The sequence below is a fragment of the Protomyctophum bolini genome, assembly GCF_963924005.1.
Source record: "Protomyctophum bolini genome assembly, chromosome: 6".
Taxonomy (NCBI): Eukaryota; Metazoa; Chordata; class Actinopteri; order Myctophiformes; family Myctophidae; genus Protomyctophum; species Protomyctophum bolini.
The window spans coordinates 24508649-24533855 of NC_137867.1; the positions used below are offsets into that span (position 1 = coordinate 24508649).

The 25207-nt window shown below is 41.4% G+C and overlaps 1 protein-coding gene across 1 annotated transcript; it reads right to left on the reverse strand.

The window, feature by feature from the left end:
* Nucleotides 1-3511: 3511 nt before the first annotated feature.
* Nucleotides 3512-25149, reverse strand: atp6v0a2b (ATPase H+ transporting V0 subunit a2b). The gene is made up of 20 exons (XM_080766549.1): nucleotides 24627-25149; nucleotides 24264-24342; nucleotides 23695-23792; nucleotides 23004-23141; nucleotides 20513-20610; nucleotides 17063-17189; nucleotides 14728-14810; nucleotides 13055-13148; nucleotides 12094-12306; nucleotides 10850-11000; nucleotides 10525-10664; nucleotides 10237-10394; nucleotides 8933-9023; nucleotides 8688-8806; nucleotides 8381-8591; nucleotides 7752-7871; nucleotides 7511-7630; nucleotides 7064-7181; nucleotides 6609-6780; nucleotides 3512-5383 (listed from the first exon to the last, which is right to left on the reverse strand). The coding sequence occupies exons 1-20, from the start codon at nucleotides 24741-24743 to the stop codon at nucleotides 5281-5283; spliced, it is 2550 nt and encodes an 849-aa protein (XP_080622675.1). The 5' UTR covers nucleotides 24744-25149; the 3' UTR covers nucleotides 3512-5280.
* Between the last annotated feature and the right edge of the window lie 58 nt (nucleotides 25150-25207).

Consider the following 25207-nt stretch of genomic DNA (forward strand, 5'->3'; position numbering starts at 1 on the left):
ATATAGTGAGATTATAACTCAAAATAAGTAGTGGTAGTGGCATTTCTGAAGATGTAAGAGCAGAAACCTTTTGTTGTTATAATGATTATAATATATTAGTATTACATCTATGCAAATTATTATAATATTATGCTCATGGCTTAAAGTAGAAACAGTCTACGTGTTATGAATGCCTTAACTATATACCACCTGTAAGGCCTGGACAGCTGGCGTAGCAGTCTGGGCACCTATAGGCTCAATGTAGCTTGACAGCGTGTTGTGGGTTCAAGTCTTTGCTTTGTGTCACTCCACATCTCTCTCTCCCCGTTACTCTCAAACTACTTAACTGTACTAGGCACAAAAACCCCCAAATAAATCTTTAAAACATATTTTTGTTCTTGCTTAATGTAAGTCGCTCTGGATTAAGAGCGTCTGCTAAATGCCTAAATTGTAAATATACCACCTAAAACTAGGTCTGATCTGAAACAGATCTGAAACAGATCTGAAACATGTCTAGCTTTTTCTTTCATAATGTGTGTGAGAACTGGAAATCCATCAGGATTTTAAATTTGTATTTGAACATTCTAAAACTCAGAATAGACATTGGATTTGGTACATACAAGTTATTTTATAATTATAGTTATTCCATTATTCCATTATAGTTATTCCAATTCAGAGAACCCAAGCACACAATATGTGCTTAGATGACAAATACCAGTCCCACACCCATTACATTCCTCCACATGGTGTACACTGGCTTCCACAATGTGTTCTGTGGGACTAGACATCAAAATATAGCCAAAAATCACACCGGTGTGAAGTGAGGGGTGCTCTTATCATCGTGCATCATCATACATCATCTCATTCCGGCCAATCAGAATGTGTGTCCTCACCTTTGTCTTCAATGTTTGTGTGACGTAATGTTTGTGTTTATACAAACACTCAAAATTGTCCATTCATTGTCAATGGCATTTAATGTTTTTGTTAGGACAAAGTTTGTGTTTGCACGCACACACTAAAAGCTGGACATAGGAGGAGGGGCTATCACCCCTCAAAAACTTTGGACTTTAGAGTTCTTCCACTGCGTTCACCACTGACATCACCGCGGCCAACCCGCGGCCAACCCCCCCCCCCCCCCCCCCCCCCCATATATGATGATATATTGTGGTAAACCAATGCCTAACCAATGTCTACTACAATAGCTGTTCTAAATGTTTTACACCCTATATATACACAACTTTGAAACGTAGCTATGTCACCAAGAATGGTGGCCCCCTATTGGCCGGTGGAGTACACCGAAATACACACATACCCAGCCGATACATACACCCTATTGACCTTATACCAATTTTGAAACGTCATCGAGAACAGTGGTTCCTCATTGGCCGGTGGAATGCACTGATATACTGTACATACCCAGCCGATCGCTGTTCTTGGTCCCTGATTGGCTGATGGAATACACTGACATACATGCATACCCAGCCGATCGCAGTACTTGCGCAAGTAATAATAAATATACATAGTCAGTACCTGGTTCTGCACCTGTAATTTGAGCATGTCAGCTTCTATGAGGATGATGACCTTGAGCATGTGCAGCTAGACAACGAAAGCTTTGGCCTCAATCTGCTTATTGCCAATAAAAAGCAACCCACAAAGAAAAGAAAATGCATCAACCATTACTTTTAGTGATGTTAATAGCATGATTAAAGTATACGTATGCATTTGTTTTGTCCGTTTTTCAGGGTGTTTTCTTACCTTGGTCCAGGTCTCTCATTGACTGTCACTGTCCTTGATGACCTTAGCATGAAGTAGTCCAGAGGTACTGGGTGACCTGTGACTTGGACCAGGTTGTCAGGTGGGACTCTGGAGTATGGAGTTCTGACAGCCTCAACACAACACATTTGGCTCTTCCTCATCCAAAAAAGAAAACGTATGCAGTTACACAAATAATTTCAATCTATTAGAAAGAATGAGAATATACAAACATTTGTGAGTGGGTCTGGCCCTGGAAACCCAAACTGTGTTTCAAACGGTTTGATATGTGTTCTTGTCCTTTTCAACACTGTGTAGCCATGCCCTACATCGGTCCTACATCGAAGAGGCCAGCTTCTGATTTTTGAGTGGCGCAAACACTCCCTTATGGAGCTGTGTGTGGGTGGGTGGCTGGCTGGGTGGGTGCGTCTGAGCACAAAAACAGCATGGTTGTTTTTCACCACCTGTGCACAGCCCAACACACACACACGCACATATTAACTGTATATATGGTGATTTCGGGTGTGCCAGTACAGTACAGTACAGTACAGGCTACATTAGAGGGACCCCCGCACGGTAACTGTCATTTCTCAACCGTTTCAGACGCGGGGCGGCTCGCCAGAATCAGGCCGGCACCCTGGGTGCGTTCCTGTGGGTGTGGTCTATATCCCCATTGTGTTCATGTGACATCACTTTCAGACTTTATTCCATCACCATCATTAACATAGGCATTTTAGTATTCTACTTCCTCATTGGTTATATACTAACCAGACTCGGGAGGGCCTCGTTCTTCAGGTCCAGCAGAAGACGGTGAGACACTTTGAACCCTTTCATGTACCTACTGTAGGAAGAAGGCACCAGGGACGTTTAAGTCACCCATAGTGTCTGTGACCACTATCTTAGCTCTTTCAACATTTAAGAAGAGGGCACCAATATTACTAGCAGTGTACATTGTGTAGGCTACTGTTCATTTCTATCCACCCAACAACAACCTGAAATACCACTGAGACACTATGAAGATCTATGAAGGGCTATATCAGTCTTGGACTGCAGTTATGACCAGATCAGTCCGTTCTCTCCTTAGCCCGATGAAAAGTTGATGCTCAAAACACCATGCGTGGCGTTAGTACTATTAAATTGCTATTGAACTAGGAGCATGCTCACAGAAAGAAAAGGAAACAGACCACATTTGAAAGAAACATGATTTTGAAAATAGTGAAACCCAAATCCGGTCAGATGAATTATGTACAGTATAGAAGCTTTGTGCTCATTGTGATTTTGAGGGGCGCTATAGCCTCTCCTATAACCAGCTATTAGGGTAAACTTCGTCCTACAAACAAGCAAATCGTTAGCGTCTATTTTTGTTAGGTGATGCCTATCCAGCCACATTATATTTAGCTAGTGTAGATTTTTGTCCTAACAAACATTAAATGCCATTGACAAGGAGAATTTGTTTGAGCAAATCGGCTATTTTCTGTTAACACAAATTACATCTCTTCACACGGATGTGATTTTTCTTTCTTATATGCAACAAAATCTTAAGATAAACAAAGAACAAAACAATAACAAAAGCATAATGTACACATCCCTAGTCTTTAAATCCTTTGAACAAGTTAACAAATTAATACATCCAATCAATTATTAATTATCTTTATAGTTTATTTTTTATTATTAATGAAAATCACTTACCCTATCTCTAACCATACTGTCACTGCATCGAGTTCTGAGTTCAGCCTAGGCTCAATTAAATCAGTCTACAAAGAATATTAATTAGAAAATGTACAATTCAATCAAATACAATTTATTACAATCTTCAACATAAACAAATAGAAAATAAAAACAGGAATGTATTAGTACAATGTTTTTTTCTTCTTCAATGCAATTCCTTTTGAAACCCATTCTCATTCTAAAAACAGACAAGATCTGGGGCTACATTAGAAGAAATGACATGTAGAAGAACCACCCCCATGTGAATGTTATCAGCAATTAAAGAATGTCAAAGCAAACACATAGTACACACCCATACAATACAGTGGTTGTCTGGATATTTTACCAAGTCTTTAATCTTGTTCCGATATCAAAGGCCACACCCTTCAAAAATGAAACACTCATAAGCTGAAACGCATTGGTGTTTTAAAACCACAGCAAAATAAATTGCGATTGAGGAGGTCCAAGCACTCCCATAATGTTGGGAGCATATTATGTTCCCTGGGTCTCATGTTCCCAATAGCCACCCTTTTGTGATCAAATTCATGCACACACAGTATAGTACGCCTGCATTGGTGCTGGCCTAACCAGTAGAACACAGTGGGATGAATTTGAAAAAGGAGGCTTGCAACTCACTCTTTTGCTCTGCAGAAATGCAACCAGTTGGATCTTCAGATAAAAATATCCATGGACACTACACTTAACCGGACCCTGGGAACATACAAGACACTAGGAACATGGGAATGACCCCATCATGTTCAGCATAATGATCACAAATAAAACTGGCCAGATTTAATATTTCCAATTACAAGTAAAACTAGAAACATAAGTTAAAACACAAGTTAGATTTTAGTATAGCTAAAATAATTTCTTAAATCATATACATACGGTACATACTAAAGTATTGTATTAGAATAAGGCTTCACACAACTTTCCAGTCAACACAGTAAAATCCACTGTTAATTTAACTCAGTTAAATCAATACTTACTGTGTAGTGCTGACTTTTACTGCTCTATTGCCAACTCATTCCATGGCTCTAGAGCAGCTAAAACATAAAAGCATGTGAAACTTTCAGTGGAATGTGAAATGTTTCTCACAAGGTGATGGGGCACAAACGACATTGTAAATACACATCTTCAAGAAGCATAATCACAGCATGATTCCAAAAACAAAATAATAGTAATAATTTAAACAATTGCTCTATAAAAGTATATACATCTCTTATCACATTCATGTCAAAAAACTTTTCAATAAAGAAAAGTAAAATACCCTTTGCAATGTTTTGATAGCCCCAAAATATGAAAAATAGATATGCTCATTCATTTGGTTGGACTTCTGTAAGGCAGTCAGTGCAAGAGAAAGTATAAAATAAACTGTGAAAATGAACTTTTGCATCCCACTCCTCCCAGTGACCCCAGAAAAACTCTAACATTTAAAGCAAATCATTTGTTTACCATGCGGATGATGCACATGATTCTTGAGCTTGACATGTTGAACATCCAACAATTTCTGCTTTAGTCATTAGCCATGTTCAATTACTCTGTGCAACATAAATATGAATGACGCTGCAAGTGTCAAACTGATACAGAAGGCTCAGTGAGCACATGAGTGACAAAATGATAATCCTTGGCTAAAAAATTGTGCTGTCTGTAGGCATGAAGAGGTCATCATTAGATACAAAGTCTTAGGCATTGTTGAGCTTGTAGGAAGTTACACTTTTCGGACTGCCTTGTAAGGCTTAGGAAGCCAATCCTATATCTAGGTGGGCTTTAGCACAACTGATCTCTGCTGGCACATTTTGGCTGTGTTTACTACTGGACAACGACAACCTGCTTGTCCTTTCATAGCAAGCCATCATGCTCAAAGCTGGATGGCAGGAGGGAGAAGGAAAAGGGAGAAAACTTGATCCCAGTTCCACTGTAGAATTTATTCTGGAACTCCACCCTGAGAAGGAAAACAAATGTATAACCACAGGAACAGCTATTGCAATAAAAACAAAAGTAAATGGTATTTTCCCCTTTAAATCTGTTCATGTTGTGTATTTATTTGCTGTGTATCATGCAAACACCTTTGTTTTATTGATATGATAAGATATGTAATTACTTGTGCAAGCAGAGCATGCAAGTAATGTTATCAGTCAGGTGCTACGATGCGTATGTCCCTTAGCAGCATATGATACGACGTCATATGCTGGCACGAAGCTGACCGTGCAGGTATGTTTTCCGTCATGCTACGAAGCATATGTCCCATGACGTGATGAAGATATGTACCAATGTCCCTTAGAATGCATATGATATGACATCATATGGTGGCCCCGGACATACGGAAGCAGACTGTGCAGGTATGTTTTCCGCAGATGTCCCATGAGTCATGACATGAAGATTATGTAACCAATGCCAGGGTATAATTGGTTTACGATGGTGACGTAATGATATGTTTCAGTGTCAGGTGGGTTAAAAAAAGGGACATACGCATCAAACCACCCGAGTAACCACATTATACCACTAAGAAAATTACATATACATACATATATATGTGTATATATATATACACACACACACACACATATATAGACATATGAGCATATGACGTGATTAATATATGTACCAATGCCAGGGTATAATTGAAACATGTCATCAGTACGTCACCATCGATAACCAGTGTCGGGTGGACTAAAGGTAATGCCCCTATGTATACATGTATGTAATCTGACACCACTGCCATAACAGGCATAAGTAATCATTACCATACTTCAAAATACTACTTTTTCTCCTCCAAAAGCAAGGTACGTAGCAAATAGCTAAACCCAATAATTCAATATTGCAAACGTTCTTTCACAGAGAGGCTGAGATTTGAAAGTTTGTAGCAGTCTACAGTACTTGCACGCTCTGCTTGCGCACTAGTAGTAGTGCACTTGTGTGCAACAAGCACTCGACAGAGAGCAGTTCTAGTTTATTATGTACCCACTTTCTCTTCTGACATTATATTAACTGCATTAGATAAACATTTTCGTTTGTATTGCCAGTCATTCTGAGTGACAAATCCTTGTTGAATATTTGATCAATTTATCAAGGGGAAATATATATATATAGTCTGAATAAATAATAATAAAAGGAAATAAAATAAGATAATAAAAGGAAATCATTGTAGTTGGGGGCATGCATCTTACCAGTGCAGCCTAAGGGCATGAAGGAAGGCAGACAGTCCCTCCATTACCAGGAGGATAGACACTGTGAGAACAGCAAACAGGCCAAACACAGGGACCAAGAACATGATGCCCAGACTGGTGTCCATCCGTAGTCCCACACGCATCACCATAGTCCACAGCACCTCAGACAGCTCTGTGAGAGCAGAGGCAAGGAAACATTCATTTGAGTGATATTTGAGAGAAGGAGGAAAAATAAATGTATAAATGTATAATGTATAATGTATATTATGCCTTTTTACACTACAGTAGTGGAAGATCATTCTCAGGGCTATGATTGATAAAATATCAATACCATTGACAAAAATATCCTATGCCAAACTCTTTGTTGCAGTATGTTCTTGCAGTTGATTTGTCTTTCTTTTTTAAACAAAGAAATAATTGCATAAATGTGTAAATTTCACAAGGATGATACTCACGGGCATGTGCCAGACTCAGAGCCCAGAGCCTTAAGTAAGAGGCTGTGTTGGAGACGCAACCTAAGCAATATTCTATTGTGTGGATGGCCTGGTGAAGGAATTCATCTGCAAAGTCAAACTTTCAAAAGAGAAAAACAATGATCGTTACTTCTTCGTTGGGGGCAGAAATCTGCCACTGATTTTTTGTTAACATAAAATGACTAGCTCAGTGGGCCTCAACCTTTTCTTGATCAGGGCCCATCAAGTGCAAGTACAGATCAGGTTATTTGTTTTGTATACCAATCGTGTTCCTGCTTGAATCTCAATTCATTTCGTTATATTCGTTATATTATTACTAAAAATGTAATGTTTTCCTAATTATTTGGGGGCCAACTTGCAGTATCATCATGGCCCAAAGGTTGAGAATCACTGGACTAGCTGAGCAGACAATGGTGTTGTCGTGCCAACCTCCTCCGTCTGATGCTCTCTGCTGGTGGAGAGGTCACTGTGACTGCTTCCCTCCTCCATGTCATGAGCCCTCATAAGGGAGAGTTCCTCCTCGCTGCCGCGTCGAACACGCTCATACCCCTAAGGGGGTTAGTGACACAAATATTTAGGCACATGACTAATCGTCTATCGACTAATATGTCTATCAACACGCATACAAAAGACAAGAGCACACAAAAAAACAAGACACGAGGAAACTTACCCTGTACATTCTTAGGTGGCGGCCTCCATTGTGAAGCCAATAAAGGTAAAGCGGTTTTCCCAGCAGTAAAACAGGCACAGAGAGCAAGGCAACGACCACTAGGAACACCTGCAGTCCAGTCTAGATGAAACACAGCAGACATGTTGCATAACCTTTTCATATCCTCTGCCTCAGTGGCAATAACCAGCTTAAAATGAAGTGGATTTTATCTGTTCAGTGTCGATCAATTCATATTCATGATGTGACCTCTGCAGTAGAACCAGCATCAGAGCTACTGTATGTGGCAGGTAATCTTCTACCTGCCACTCCCAAAATCAAAGCAGAAAACATCACAATTAAACAGACCTAGAGCATCACTCTTTTTTTCTTTCGCTCTGTGTTAATGCTGACAATGCTGAATGGAAAATGGTGCATATAATGCATTTTAATGGTAAGCCTAAAGTATACTGCACAATGTTGTATGACCTTTATTCATTGCATACCGTTATTGAGCCAATTAAGTTCAACTCTGTGTTTATAAAGGATTTGACATTAAAACACAATTCCCGCCAGCATTAATTAATCCCTCGATAGTGTATTGCCAACACACAACCCACATGTGGTGGGGTTTTATATCTGTACATTCTCACCTGTCCTGGGTAGAGGGGCTGTACATCATCGCCCTGCATGAGGAACATGTTTATGAAGTGGATGAGGATGCTAGGGGCGTGCTTGGAGTCCTGAGCAGAGAAGGCCAGCCACTTGTAGAGTATCATGAACACCAGGTAGCCAAACAGACACAGCAGGAACAGGATTTCGGGAAGAAATACCAAGTACAGGTTGTATTTCTTCCTAAAGTGCCTATGTGGGTGTTGACAAGATGTAGTTATGCTCCACAAAATCCAGTTAATTCTGTCAATACAAGCTCTAACGTCAAATGAAGACATGGTTACTTACAAGTGGTTAAAGATACCGAGTATGACCCCAAAACTCATGTGTATGACGCCCACGGTTACTGACATCTTCATCTTATATGAGTTTAGGAAAGTGAGGCGGTTGGATGCCAGGTTCCAGATCTCCACAAGGAAAAGACAAGAGATGAAGGAGATATTACTAACCACATTTGAGAGATTAATATACAGTAACATTGATCATTTATGTCATGCATGATGTTTATTTATCCGACAAAAAGAAACATTCACCGGGTCGATTCCCAGCGGATAGGGTCCTACGAAGACTCCTGTAATATTTGGATCCAGACTTAGAAAACGATTGCCCCTGATATCTTTATCACTGTCGGATACAACAAAATGTTAGAAAACATATCCAAAACCATTTCATTGTCCATACATAGATTTGTCTTCTTGGTCATAAAACTTGGAACAGAATTAGAAATTCTCATTAGATGACATTCACTATAAACAACCAGAAAATATGTAGAAATATGACTTGTGAATTTAATGTGAATTTGGCTGTTTAATGGTTCTACACTTTCCTACAGCAATGGTTCTCAACCTGGGGGTTGTGGCCTTCCAAGGGGGTGGAAAATCATTTAGAGTGTGCGCTTTTCTGAATGTGCTAAGAAAAAATAATAATATTTAAGTAAGTTGCTAATGTTGCTCTGGAGAGGGTAGGCTGGAGATAATCTCTGCTGGAACTGTTGCCCCCGCGACCCGACTCCGGATAAGCAGTTGAAGATGGATGGATTTAAAAAAAAACATTCATAATTTCCAGCTTTCTCTGTTAATATTTCAGTAAAAGTGAAATATTTAACTAGCAGTGTATTTTACAGTGTCCGGGTAGCTCAGTCGGTAGAGCTCTCGTCTTTGGACCACAAGGTCATGGGTTCGATCCCGGGCACCGCCAACTCAGCGTATGAGTAGCACGGCTAGTGTGGCAAGTCGTGCAGGAAGTACTGGGAGCTGATGGTAGGTGTGGCACTCCACCTCCCAGGGGTCTAGCGCATTGCTACGCGCATTGTTACCGGCTGATACCGACAATAAGCCACTCCCGGACCTACTTCTTAACTAGCAGGCAATATTTGATGAGGAAGAGAGAGCAATTGAGGATGTTTCTGTGCCATGTCTATGTGCATTGTGTCTGCCCTGCACTCAAGCCTGTACTGTATGTATGTCTGGGCAAACATACTGTACTGAGTGACTCTGCACTCTAATCAGCAGCCAATACTCACACCTTATTTTTGGACAATAAACTTAGCTTTCTCCATCAAATATGTCAACAGCAAATAGTTGTATGTAAGAAAACATTGCTTATAACATTGCTTATGCCAAACATCTAAAATCACATTGATAAACCAGTGGAGTTTATTAAACATAAGAGTAAGACAAAAATAAGTCTGATTGATTAAACAATGTTAAACTCACTTTGCCACTCACTTTATGCATGCACATAGCCTCATATTAGCTTTTTATTTTTATGGGGGTCGCCAGCCAAAAAGGTTGAGAACCACTGTCCTACAGTATTTGTGGGGTTATGAAGTACTCACGTCCAAACTCCAGCTTTCGTCATGGCACGGACACTCCAGCCAGAACCAAAGATGTTAAGGGACTTGGAGAAGCAGTCATTGTAGATGAGACCAGTATAGATTGAGAACAGGCCCATCATGAGAATGATGTAACGGCCCTCAAAGAATGTGTTCCAAATCTGCACATAAACATTAAGAACAAAACACTAAGAACCACGTAAATGGCAAAGACTTACAGTATTATGTACAAAGTCTGCTTGTGAACAATGTTTGAGTCTATTTCTGGAGTGGATTGATCGACTTATTCACCTCATTCCTGGTGCGTTTCAGTTTCCGATCGTTCTCATAGAACACCATCCAGAAACCGAACAAAGCCATGATCATGCCATGACCCAGGTCCCCAAACATCACAGCAAACAGGAAAGGGAAGGTGATGATTGTGTAAGGCGCTAAAGACCAAATGGCAGAAAGTCAATAAGACTGCTGTGGAAAAGCCAGCAATGTGTGCCCCCCCCCCCCCCCCCCCCCCCATAGCGATGATTGATTGGCTGCGCAAACTCTGCAAAGCAGAGAGCAAACATATTGAAGATAAAAGTGAGGGCAGAAAAGTGAAGTACGAGTAGTGACCACATACCTGGGTTAACCTCTCTGTAGCTGCCCACACCGTAGGCATCCACAATGTTCTGGAAACCAGAAGTGAATTTGTTGGTCCTTATTAGTGTAGGGGGGGTGTCGTTGCTGGGGATGCGGTTGACAAAAGACGGAACTGTTGCACCACTCTTCCTCTGTGAACAAGGATAGATTTTAATGTCTTCAAAAACCCAAGCATGCACTGGAATAATAGCCCTGCTTGTTCACACTGGGATATATATATATATATATATATTTTTTTTTTAACCCATAATATGACACATGGTATTGGATCTTCATTATTCAAACCGAGCGGCAGTGGCAACTAATATTTTATAAAATCCCAATTGTGTGAACTGAGCGGCGCATTCTGTGCTCAGCCAATCAGTGGAGTACATTCACACACATACACACAAAGCTGTGCCAAATATCCGAATATAAGGTGCACACACCCTTAACAAGGACTGACAGATACAGAGATCCGGTTGTCGAGAGACACTGATCCGACCCAGAGCCATATAAGGAGAGTTGCGTCACCGGGAGGCGGCCTTTTTTCCGACAGCATTCTAGCCGACGGGGCAACGATCCGATCCGCAGCGGGGGGACATTCGCTGCGATGCAAAAAAGCGATGGTCCGACATGCGCTGCTCCCGTGCTTTCGGTTAGGGTTAGGTTAGGATTGAGGTTTCGGATCAATATGCTGTCGGAAAAAAGACCTGCACCCGCGTCACCACCGTTCACTTCATCAGGCCAGTCTTCTACTACAGAGCCTTCTATTGGCGAACAGTAACAAAGATGTCACTAGAGGGGTCTCCATAAATGAGCAAAAAAGGGACAAGGACCGACTGATACAGACATCTCCATATATGGACACAAAAGGGACACAGCCATTTGGTAATGGGTACTCGGACAACAATATGACTCAATGATATTGGTCGGAGCAGCAGTGTGACGATAAGTGTGTGGGTTGCGAAGCGGCCAAAACTAGAATGTACATTAAAGACAGCTGATCGGCTGGACTGAAAATAGTCAAAGCAGCACATTAAGGCAGAGGATTAAGGCTCCCTTACACCGCCCTCTACACACAGAATCTCATTAATTTCATGTGGGAATATCTTATGGTTGCATCCTTATGTTGCAAACACTAAACATAGCGTGCACTTTATACTTTATCCTTCTCTCAATAATAACAATGTTTCACTTCAAGAAGCAAGCAACCACATCATGTGTATTGTGTACAGTTCTCACCGAGCCTTCCTCTAGCGCCATCCGCAGGGTGGGAAGGTCATTGACAGGACACCACACTTCAGCGATCAAACACTTGTTTGTGACATCAAAGCTACACATGTTGAGGATATAGTAGATGGATTTCATCTTTTTGACTTGGATGACCCAAGTGTAGACAGACTCTGATGCCTTGTTCAGAACCTGTTTCAGATAGTCCTCTGTCCTGTAGAGCACCTGAGGAGATGAACAGTTAAACATAATGTCTCTGGTGTTTCACATTATGAACAAATATTCATTCCACACCCATATGAAGAAACAAATATATTTCTCTCCAATGTCAGAATTTGTGATTTGATCTGGAACACTAGGCAGACTTGGTAAGGCTATAATAGTCCAATGTGAAACTGAAAAAGGTAGCATGTCTTCCTCTGCCTTTTACGGCAAATATTTCAGTTATTTATTTATTTTGTTCAAAGTGAACCACTCCTGCAAACTTTAGATGCCTTCGGCCTGGTGAAGACAATACGTTTATAGAGACAAGGGGAGGAAAAAGTCTCATGTAGATCATGTGCTACAGGAAGCTAATGTAATTCCTGGAGCAATGCTCCTTCGGATAGCTACCCTAGCACAGCTGCCAATAGTGGCTCCCAAAGGAAATGAAAAGCTCATTCATGTTACAGAAACAGTTATTTTGTAACTGAAAATGACCTCAAACTATCATCTTCCCACAAAAGACTGGTACAAGGGTTACCCTCGCTGGGATATAATGAATACATGATGTTCCAATCTAGTCAGAACTAAGAAGATTATATTTTAACCAGCAAATGACAGCAAAAAAATCTTCCAAGTAATCCATTAGTCTGTGAAGAAGTCACAATTTGAGCTGTTAAAGCAAACTACCGGTTTACATGTTTAACTACTTTTCTGTGACCTGAAGTATAGATGCAACAAAAACCCTTTGAATGAAAACATATAGACATACTGTGTGCAGGTCCTGAATGCGGGTTCTAAGTCCTTCTACAACATCATTTCGCTCCTCATTGCTATTGGGATATGGATACAAGTGACAGTGATAGCTGGGGAGAAACAAAAAAACTTGTTATCCAAAAGTCAGATAAGCAATGCTAAACAGTGACAAGACACAAACTAGAAATACCACCATCACTGTTGCCTTATTTGCAATTTCTGTCTGTACGCCATGAAAGCATAGTGATTTCTCCTATCGTGTCTCTTTCTTTCTGGACAAATTTTAAAATGTAGTAATGTACTGTTCCTAATATATGTAAACGACATGACATCAGCTTGTGACTGCAACTTGTTCCTGTTCGCAGATGACTCAGCACTGCTGGTCTCAGACAGGAACAAACTGCAGGTTGAAAAGGCCCTCAATAGAATCTGCACCTGGCTCGCTGATAAAACTATCTTTACACCTGGGAAAAACTGAATCCATTCTCTTTGGATAAAATAGTAATCTCAGCAAGGCAGATGGCTTCTTGGTTAGAGTGGGTGACAATATTATCACACGGAAAGATGAAATGACCTACCTAGGTTGTATCCTGGAGGCTAATCTTTCCGGTGATAAAATGGCCACCAACGTAATAAAAGAAGTTGAGATGTCCCGATACTGTATCGGTAAAAATCAGATCGGCCCTTAATTGGTTATATCAGTATCGGCAAATATGCCAGGCTAACCACCGATCTGACACAGGGGTAAGGGGTTGACACTACGGCAGGTACCGTAAATAAAATGTTGTGGAGTTTGCTTTCGAGTGAGGAGTCTGCTATAAACACAACAGGAGATATGTAGCTAGTTAGCTATGAACATTATTCCCAGTCGGTGGACTTATTTGTAGTTATTACGTCCCCATCAAAGAGGTCCAGGTGTTATTTCCCCTACAACAATTGTTTTTGTATATATCCTCTCTTCATAATGTAAATAGCATCCCAAGCGGCACACTTTACTACTTATTCCGATGGAAATAAGCAAATTAGCACAAAAACCAAACCCCCATTGAGGGCTTATATTAGGGAAAATAGTCAATAATGCACTTTTGCACAAAATAACACATGGACCTCTTTGGTGGGGACGTACTGTAACAACTAAAAATAAAAGGTAAGAAAGCCTTCTAGCATGGAATTATCCTTTAACGAAGTCCACACCCACAACACCAGAGGGAGTGCAACAAACCATGTGCAACGCAGATTCGGCACAAACAAGGGACTAAATTCCTGCGCCACCAAAATGTGGAACGCCCTACCTACAGTCATTAAGACATGCGAATCCCTTGACTCCTTTAAAACCGCTCTCAAAGGGCACCTACGGACGGCTGCAATTCGAAACTGGCCCCCGTAAAATCAGATTTTTAGCTGAAGGAGTGTTTTACGTGCAAACCTAATGCTTGCAATGGATTCAGAATCATGAAAACCCCCTAGTTTGACACGTCACATGCCACTTAAAGTATAATGAAATTTGGAATATTTTGCCTTATATAGGTTGTTAATGGTACCCCAACTTTCAGCAGCTGTCACAAAGTTTCCCAAGGGAGTTGGTTTGGAACAAATTGATATGCGATAGTAGACATATTTATGACTATGAACATAATCGTGAAGAAAGCTATTACCGGCGGAGGGATACAAACTAAAGAAAATCATTACCAGTCACAGATCTTCTTGACTTTCTGGCCGATTTGTTCCCCCCAATAAGAGATCAGGAACACCACACTTTTAGCAGGTTCACCCTGCAAAGGAAATAAACAGGAAACGTTGTATATCCAAGCCACCAGGACCAACTTTTCAAGTGAAATTATTTTAACTACACAATATTAGACACTAATTTGTATTCTTGCTCATGTTGTTCAAGAGATCACATGCATGATGGCCTACATACAGGAGTAGAGTACATGAACATACTTCAAGGAGCCACTGGAGATGGAATCATTCACAATACCTGAAAAAACTTACATTCGACGAAAATTCGACGATTTTGGAGGTGAGGCCCATCAACATGTAATTCCCAATTTTGTGATTGGATGTTGTGTTCACATAATGGGTTAATGGTGTAATAAATAAAATAGGCCATTACTGCTGCAAACTGTGAAAAACAAGAGGGGGTCTTGCAACTAACTTTTAAATGCTAATTGTTTTATTTACAGCAGATCTTTTTTTTGAGCATTTAAAAGTGGATGAGGATGTGTGCCGCTTTTTGTTTGACTGCTACAAACAGTGACATCTGTACCATTTGTACCCTACGGGTAGAAGTGAAATCACTCGCTAGCGCCCCTCAAAAAGTGACTGTTGGACTGTATTCCTTGTGAATACATTACATGCATGTTGCATTCTAAATTGGGCACTTTCTACAAAATTTGGGACCCTTATTTAGATCATATTGGACCAACATTGTCTGCCACAGTACTTGGAGGTTTTCCGTGCCAACCTTAGATTTCTTATATGCCAGCATTCTTCCCTAGTGGGTGCTCTGCTTTGGGGTGGGGGCTTGTTGGCCCTTTGGGTATGGGGGAGCGGTCGCCTGGGCAGGGGTCTCGATGCATTGCGTCGGGGCCGCTTCTTGGGGTGGTGGCCCTGCCGCCTGGAGGGGGGGCGGTTGCCGCCTTTGAGTGGAGTATGCATGGGTCTGCTCTCATTGTAATGATTTGGTGCCTATGATAACTGTATTGTCTGTCTTTTTAATATATGTATATATACTGTATGGATGTATTTCCTGAATGGGAGTCTATCAAAATTCAAAAGCAACTTATTGTCATTATGGTTCATTGTTCTTGCCATGTCTTTGTATATTCAATCTTTTTATTTATAATAGTGTTGTTTTTCTTTTCTTTCATTATTTTTCTTGTTTGTTATTATGTTCTTGTTGTGTAATGTGTGTGTTTGTTGTCCTTAAATTTGTTAAAACCAATAAATATACTTTATAAAAAACATTGGCTCGTGATTGGCTAATCACCCCATACTTGGCGATGAGTTGATTGGCTGAGCAAAGTACATATTGAAGATAAAAGTGAGGGCAGAAAAGCAAAGACGCCAGAACAAGTGAAACATGCCGGAATTACTTTTGTAATGAAAAGAGCGACCCTCACTTCACACGGGTGTGATTTTTTTCTTTTACTGCTGCTCATTAAATCTCACTCTGAAATGCAGGAAATTGGTAAGGACAATGGCTGGGTTTCCTAAATACATTTTGCGCTGCGCGTAGCTTGAACACACCCCTCTAGGCCGCAATCAGAAGCCCGTGTGCGGCCAAATTGGCGGCATGGCAGCCAATCAGACACAATTTCCTATTTTGGGAAACACCGAATAGTGTAGACTAGAGCACAGCCATACCCGTCCTCATTGCGCACGTAAGGCCTCCTGCATGAATACATGTAGAAGCAAACCCGTTTCTAAAGCCTCTTTAGCCTACACACACCTGTCGACATGTGGCAGTAGTAAAACCATTTGCAGGGAAATGAGTGATGTGAGTGGTGACTTTCTTCATCTCATTTAAATATAAAAACTTTGTTTTTTTTATATGTTTAGGCCTGGAGTGAAGAGAGCCTACTGTCAGCTGTCTAGAGTCCAAATATTTCAGAGGCAAAGTGATGTCGGCAAGGTAAACGTAGGCCTCGTATATGAAAACACTACTGTCCCATTGTACAAGTGAATTAAATTGAATAACAATCGATTGTGGGTTAATACATATAGGCCTAGACAAGGAGGTTCAATGGGAGGCTATTGTGCAGTCAAAGTTACCAATACAAGCTAGTTAATTCAGCATTCTTTTATTGACCGGTCAGGCCGGTATGGTAGGCCTCAGGCCTACCAATATATGCCTCAGGCATAGCATACCAGGCATCAGGCCTACTATTGCGTGGCACATCTATGCACGGAATAACTATGTTCACACTGAAAGGGGGTGTTGTTGAGAAGAACCACACGCATACTCACTATGCATATTTCCTTTGGGAAACCCAGCCAATATTAACTCAGGGCGACATACCGTATCAGGGTCTTCAAGATACTCATCAATCTCTGAGTAGCTGAGGATGGTGTAGCCTTTACACACTCTCCACAGCATCCGCTCAAAGGCCTCTATCTTTGTCCTATGTATCAGGCCTGAGATAAAACTGGGGGAATGGAGAGGCAAACATTTTAAAAAGCAACATGTGTGCACCAACATATCGTTGCTGCTGGGCCTAAACCTACCCGACCTGTATGTACTGTATACAAAGAACGTCATTTTTCAGGAAATGGAAAAAATAACCTGTGTTCCAACAGATCCAATTCTACCTGCTATAACCTCTTGTTTGCAATGTTTCATTGTTTAAATATTTATAAAACCCAGAGGCCACCTTTAGTTTAGTTTATTAGTTTGTTTGTTTTTCCATACTAAAAAACATTCTTAGTTCAACAAAAGGTATAGACTGAAGCCTACTAGGCTTATTACGTCTACCTTCCATCTGGCTTCCCTATTTTGGCATGTTATTCAAGGCTTCCAAATTCCAAATTCGTAACGAAATCAGATCTACAAGCTTGTGTCTTGTGATGCATTATGAGTTTGTAGATCAGCAATTTTCACTACTTTTCATGACATAAAAGAAAATTGGGAATTAATTTATGAAAAAACATCAAAAGATTAGTTTTGATCTCGCCTCTTAAGTTACGGAAAATTTGCTAAAGTTGTGGCAAATCTGGAAAGAAAATGCTTACCACTAGCTTTCTTCACAGATGTGTTCATAAAGGTGTCTACTATCACAGAAAAATGTGTTCCAAGCCAACTCCCTTGGGAAACTTTGTGTGAGTTAATCAAAGTTGGGGTACCCGGAGGGCCTAGGATAAATGCAGGACAATGTCAAATTGGCCAATAATGAGCTTCTAAGGTATGAAAATAGGGTTTTTTGGGGGGTGCTGAATCCGTTCCAGCCATTACCTTTCAGTAAAAATTACTTCCTGGCCATAAAATTGGCTGCTTTTGTACGTATGTCCCAGACATGCGTAATAACTAATATGCCATGTTATGCATATGTCAATATGTCTACGGTGTTTTCTTTTCTTTGGGCGTGTGTGTGTGTGTGGGGGGACGGACGGACAGACAGACAGACAGACAGACAGACAGACAGACAGACAGACAGACAGACTAATATATTAAAGATCATTAATATATCACAAAAATGCATCTTAATTTAAACTAACTGTTGAAAGAGAAATAGATGGACAAAAGAACAATCTTTAGCTGATTTAGGTATTATTTATTTCAGAATAAGAAAGACTTTGTCACACCTTAAAAATATTAGTTAAAAACAGTAAAATAAGGGTGAAATTAATTTGCCAGGGATCCTCAGACTTTCAGTTCATTAATAAATAAAATATGGCTCTATATCATTATATAAAAAGATCAACACATAATAAAAAAACTATGGTGCTAAAAAGAAAGTATGCTTTTGTAAACAATAAATACAAATATGAATAAACATACAACTAGCTCTACTCTTCCAACTTCCTGGCATCTCCATCACTGCTCTTGTCATCTAGTAATTCTAGTTTGTTGTTCTTGTCAAATCTGCCATGGCAGTTGCCACAAGCAGAAATGCACTGTGCACTAAAATGCAGTTGCAACTGACTGACTTCAGAAGATAGTCTGGTGTGATGGGGTCTGTTCATTGACAGTATGGATGGAAGCTTGGTGACAAAGGCTATGAGTCTGTACCGAGTCCAGTACATGAGATTATGGATGGAAGCTTGGTGGTGGTACACTGGATGTACTGTACATCCAGTGATGGACTTTGCAGCAGCAGCCAATCTCTGGTCTGGATATAAGCTCGGAGAGTGCTGCGCTGCGGCTCCTGTTGTCTGGATCGATACTCCCAGTAGTGGTAGTAGTTCTGCAACACTGACAAAGTGGAGAGGGCTATGGAAGTTTTGGACATCCAAGCCATCATCACAGTAGTATCAAACCAGAAGAACTGCCCCCGACAACAGGAGCCGCAGCACAGCACTCCGAGCTTATGTCCAGACCAGAGATTGGCAGCTTCCATTCATACTTCAGTACATACTGGAGAATGGATGGAAGCTTGGTGACAAAGGCATTTCTGTGCATTTCTGCTTGTGGCAAATTTTGCATGAACAACAAGCTAGATGACAAGAGCCGTGAGGGCGATGCCAGGAAGTTGGAAGAGTAGAGATAGTTGTATGTTTATTCATATTTGTATTTGTTTACAAAAGCATACTTTTTTTCAGCACCGTCGTTTTTTATTATGTGTTGATCTTTTTATATAATGATATAGAGCCATATTTATTAATGAACTGAAAGTCTGAGGAGCCCTGGCAAATTAATTTCACCCTTATTTTACTGTTAATTATTTTTAAGGTGTGACAATAAAGTCTCTTATTCTGATCAAAACAGCGTTTCTTTGACGGCACAGAGCCGGCGATGAGGAGCCCTCTAGTGCACCGGCATAGACCCATATTGTAAACAACAGTCGTCCTGGACCTGTTAAACTTACTAGGATAAGCTCACTTCCGGAAGTCTGGAAATGTGGCTTTTCAAAATAAGTGGTCGACTGGGAAAAATGCTGGCGTGAATTAGATCCTAATTTTTCAATAAATGCTAGCGGGCTAAGGGTTAAGTTTCAATTAAGATGCATTTGTGATACATTAATGATCTTTATATATTAATATGTCTGTCTGTCCGTCCGTCCCATTTATTAATTTTTGCATTTATGCAAATTAATTTATTTCCCAAGGGAGTTGGCTTAAAACACATTTTTCTGCGATAGTAGACACCTTTATGAACACATCTGTGAATCCAGAATTGACAGAAATTAAGCAAATTTTCCCTAACTATCTAGCGGTCGCATATCGCTCCGATCAGCACTGTAGTACATCGTCTTTGCCCGAGAGACCAGATGGAAGCAGGAGGAACTCACTTCTGCCACCATCTGGAGGAGATGGTACATGAAGTGTTGATGACACATGAAGTGTGTCGTCAACTGAATTCAATAGGAAACTAATGGTGTAACCGAACGTAATCAGCCGCAGAGCTGTTGTTTATAGTCATTTAGCATGGTTATTCATTATTTGTTTGGGAAGAACATGGCACGCAAATGACGGAAATATTAACGCGAGTTGGCTAGCGAAGCAATAGAGTACAGACATTCCCGCGATTGACTGCAAACAGATGATTAGCTTACGGTGGCCTGTTTCTCTTCCGGGTGACCCTGGCCAGTGGCCACGCATGTGCAGTGACTACGAAAACTGCACTCAAGAGTCCAACAGAATTGGCGAAAAATGCTAATAAACAGTGTTCAATGTTAAATTGAAAAAAGGGAATCGAGATAATAATAGTCAATGTCTGTGTGCAAATGCAGATCAACTGGTCAAGGCAGTGAGGAGCAAAGCGTGGTGACAGATATGACAGACACACGTCTAAAATTATAGGATAGTCCCTCACCCAAGTTTGGCTCCAAGTCTCTGCATGCTGTTGTAGTCCATCATTGTGTCCTTTTCCAAGAAGGGAAACTCTTCATACTGCACTTGTAAGGGCTCACGCTGCAAGACAGATGGGGAAATGACAACTATTAATGAAACTTTTTTGACAGACAGCAGTCCAGTCGGCAGACCTCTGACTCCTTATATGGTTGTGAATCAGCCATAACCATAAGGAGTTCCCAATGATGCTACACCCAAATATGGAGCTCATATATGCACATATATGAGCTTGCCCCTTTTGAGTTGGCTGATTTATTTGAGCTTGCTTCCATGATGGTGCCATGTAGCATCATTATATATTGGCAGACAAAGACTAACAGATACTGAGATCTCAAGGAGTTCAAAATGGCAGGGCTTTTGTTGTTGCTCTGCTTTCCAGATTTCCTCACCAAGCCTCCTGCGCAGTTCCTTCAAACTGTGTGCTGTACCCCTGAGTCAGCGGACATTTGCTGCAGTAGCTAAGAAGACGTACACTCGAGAAAAAACCCATGTTAACACTGGAACAATTGGGCACGTTGATCAAGTTAGTTTTAGCTAACTCATAGTTATAGTGACTCATAGGAATAGACTACGTGACAACCAGGAATAGTCTGGTGACCACCGGAGAGACAGACGGGTGGCAGCCGGGAGCAGTATGGGTTGGCGCCCCAGCCTGTGTCTTCCGTGAGGAAGAAGCCCAACAAACCCACGTTGAGGCCTTTAGGAGGGCCATTCAAGCCTCAAGCGGAGCCTGCGGCACCACCAAGGGCAAGGTGGAGCCTGCGGAACCGTTGCAGCTCGAGAATCCACCATTCCTGAATAAAGTGCCTGGTGCTGGGAGTCTGGTGCAACGCACAGGGCCTGACCTGGTGAGAGCAGGAGTGGACCTGGTGAGACGTAGGAGGGGCCCGGACAGGAGTCAACCCACAGAGCCTAGTCCTTCCATGCGCCAGAATGGTACCTCCCAGTCCCGGCAGAGTAGTTCAGGAGGAACGGATTGTGTGGCCCTGTTTTTTCCCATATGGGACTTATCGAGGGTAGCTACTGGGACGTAAGTCGGGACTTGATCACCCCGGCTGGGTCACCTGAGTGATGGGTATGATGTTGGGAGACCCGAAACCCTGATGACCTTGGGATACATCACTGAGGATACGTCCCAGGTGCATCCATTTATGTATGTATTTTGTTATAGCTTCTGTCCGTTGCTCAGATTATCTTGATTTTTTTGCAGTCAGCAGCGGGAATTTTTAGATTGAACTGGGTAAAGGCTTAGCCTATTAAAACCAAAAATATATTTAATTTCAACAATACTTTACATTACAGTACATTTAGGACTGTAATGTAAAAACACATTCTAATTCCTGAGTCAGGAATCCTGACCTTCTGAGAAACTTCAAATATTTATTACAAAGAATATATATGTTATATGCTGATTATTAAACTATTGTGTTCAGCGTTGTTGTTCTGTAAGGCCAGACTGTACTTTGTTTTATTATTATTAAAAACATTTTATGACATAAGCAACTACTTCGACGAGACTATGAGGGAAACCTCAAGGTCTTTCAAGAATAAATAAAGGTTTGAATGAATCTCTATATGGGCATAACAGGGACACAGGTAGATGGCTCTACTCCATAAGTCTGTATACTTCTCTGTAATGGATCCAACTACTGTATGTTGCTAAAATGCTAATGAATTTAGAGCGCTGTGATTGGTTGTCAGTGGAGTAGGAAGCGCTGGGCTGTGTTTTGGACCGCACACAAGTGTTTATGCCTACTAGTACTCTAACTCTAACCCTAACCCTAACCCGTAGGTAACCGGCCTCCTGGTCGCCTCGCGAGTGACACCGCATGTGTGCTTCCCGACCCCCAGAGCCACGCCGCAGGTGCGTGGTTGCTTAGTAACGGGTCTATGTGTAGAGCCGTGCCACCACGCCTGCCCCATCCTCCCTGTCCTCTCTGATTCCTTCCCAGGTCCCGGGGCGCAGGTCTCATCTTTCATAAAACTCTAACCTTAACCCTAACCCTAACTCTAACCCTATCTCTAACTCTAACATAAACATAACCGCAAGCAGGGGAGCAACGCATCCTTCACCAACCTTAATCCAGTCTTTTTAATGCAACCTTAATCCAAAAACTATTAAAAAGTCTGCGGTTGTAAAAACAGTGGCGGCAGTGGGGCGAACTAGCGAAGCATATATTACAAGTCGGCGTAGTAGTCCACTAGGCTAGCGAGGCAACTGGCAGAATCGGGTTTGTGTTTATATTAGAAGGTGAGGTTCCGCCCGCACGGGTGGCGCTTTCCTTTACTAGCCGGCGTGGTAAAACGAGCGCTCCTTCCCTGAGCTATCCTAGGGAAAAGAATATAGCGTACTGTAGCACCTGGGAGGAAGTGGACTAAGAAAGGGGACAAGCCAAAACGAGTTCCTGTCTCTGGCAAAAACAAATGGGTTCCCAGATTGCCAAGATTCTAACCTCTGTGCTTCGCTGAATGAAGTTGCGTGTGATACGCAGCATGTGTGTGTACTCTGTCAGTTCCAGAAGATTCTTTTGTAGCTTCTCTTTGTTTCTGGTGACCTCGCTCAACTCCACTTCCAGCCTCTGCAGCTGCTCCTGTAGAACAGAGACATGCATAAAGATCCCACAGTAATGAGCAAAGTGCTTTACTTCAATATGTTGTGTATCTTCATATAAGTGTTTATAAATAAGTGGGATAAAATCTTTATCCCACAATTTTGTAACCCATTTTCACCCCTGTGCCAATTATCTAATGTGATCCTGGGCTCTACACATCCTCCGCCAACATATATGGGGGGCAAGGGGAAAGCAACAGACTTGAACTTCCTTCATGCCTGAGTGTCCAAGTTGCTCCTTTACACCTGACACGGGGGAGTTTCCCTGGTTGGACGTAGCGCGTGGAAGGAACACGTTATTCCAACCAGTTCATTTCCCCTCCATCAGGCGACCCGGCTGGCCAGGGGGAGGAAGTTTAGAGACCAGGCCACCGTGCCCCCATAGGTGTGCTTTTAACTAAAGGTAAAATATGGCACAAACTCTGCCTAGTGTGGACTGTTTTATGAACATGTAATAAATATAGAGTAGGAATAAGCAACTTACAGTATAATAGAGATAGCAAAAACAAATACAAAAATGTTCAGAAGCTTACCATTATAACCATGACATGCTTGGGCAGTGGAGCAACAGGGTTCACATCTCCTTCTGGAAGTGGTATATCAGCTTTTTTGATTTCCCTCAGAAGGTATCCTGTAAAAGATACAGAGTAGACTATGTTGAGTTGTCGACATAAAGGTAATCCTGTTATCACTGAAAATACAGATAAGAGAGTAAGGATAGGAATGATACTGCTGAGCCTAATCTGTATCCAGGCAAGCTCTAGTTCCTCAATTGAATGAAGAACCTCAGAGGTGATTCTCAGTGTGGTCCACTGTCTGGGACAGTCAGTGTTCCTTAAGGGGGTTCCGAAATGGACCTGGGGATCATTGATTATTTTATGTTTTGAGAAACCAATCTAGGTTGGCCTGGCTTGGCACGTCTTGGATAGAATTCTCAATCCTATCACAAGCTGTCTAGTTCCACTTTATTTGGGCCCAGAATTTAATCTCCTGCGAATGGCCTCCAATTAAACCACCCTTCTGCCTCGTTGACCAGCCAGATCATTGGCTAAAAGGCATCCAGGCGTATAGAAGTGAAGCGGTGTATATTGTGTATCCTTACCAAGAATCCTCTCCATCTCTTCGCATCTTTTAATCTCACTGACAAATTTTCGTTGAAAAGTGTTGACACTGGGATTGAGCTGAAAGGTACAATGTGAAAAACATGTATAGGTCAAATTAAAAGTATACATTTGCAAGGAAAATAAGCCCTCGGTTGTAAATTAAAGCAGTACCACTATTTTGTTAAGGTGAAAAGGGTGTCAAATGCAATAGTTGTCAGTCCGTATGGTACGCAACTCAGTGTATAAGCCATAGTGTAGTGTGCTTTTGCTGTTATCCACTTCATATTAACTTTGACTGAAGTTTTTACAACACGTTAGCTGCTAAAGGTTAGCAGCACCTCGCTCAATCGTGGTAAACTTACGTCTCTGAATTCTACCAGTCCCATTTCTCCCAGTTCACTGATACAGTCGTATGCGGATCCAGACTGCAGAAACAACTGGGCCAAACACATCTCCTCACTTCGGAACAACGAGCCCATTTTGACAGGTCCTTTCAACAGACAGATGCGCTAATATTAGCTATAGTAGCTAGCTGTAGTCTCGTTTAGCCAATGTTATGACCCTTATGAGCCTCCATTTGAGCTCTTCGTTAACTTACTTACGCTAACTTATTCCGGGTCCGTTTTAATGTCAATTGTTTCTCAATGTTGACGCTAACGTCGGTGTAGTCTGCTAGCTAGCCGGCGACGAGTTGATTCCGTGGTGAGAAGAGCTTATTCCGTCTGGCCGAAACACTTGGACACTGGCCAGTTCATTTCGAATGTTAACGTTGGTTCTTTGCTCGCATACTCCCACATTGTGTAAATTATAATGATCTCATAAAAAATAAAAAGTTTCATCAGACACTAGCCAACAAGGTAATAATCCATTCTCCACGTCATATCTCACTCACTGTCAGAGCGTCATTCAGAGTCCTTACATGACAGTGAATCTTAGCAGCTTG

Excerpts from the sequence above, each read along its gene's own strand:
- atp6v0a2b (XM_080766549.1), bottom strand. The coding sequence starts at position 24,743 with ATGGGCTCGTTGTTCCGAAGTGAGGAGATGTGTTTGGCCCAGTTGTTT. Across the intron at positions 9,024-10,236 it reads ACGAAAGCTGGAGTTTGGAC|TGATAAAGATATCAGGGGCA; the intron begins GTGAGTACTTCA and ends TGTATCCGACAG. Across the intron at positions 7,631-7,751 it reads GCCACCTAAGAATGTACAGG|GGGTATGAGCGTGTTCGACG; the intron begins GTAAGTTTCCTC and ends TAACCCCCTTAG.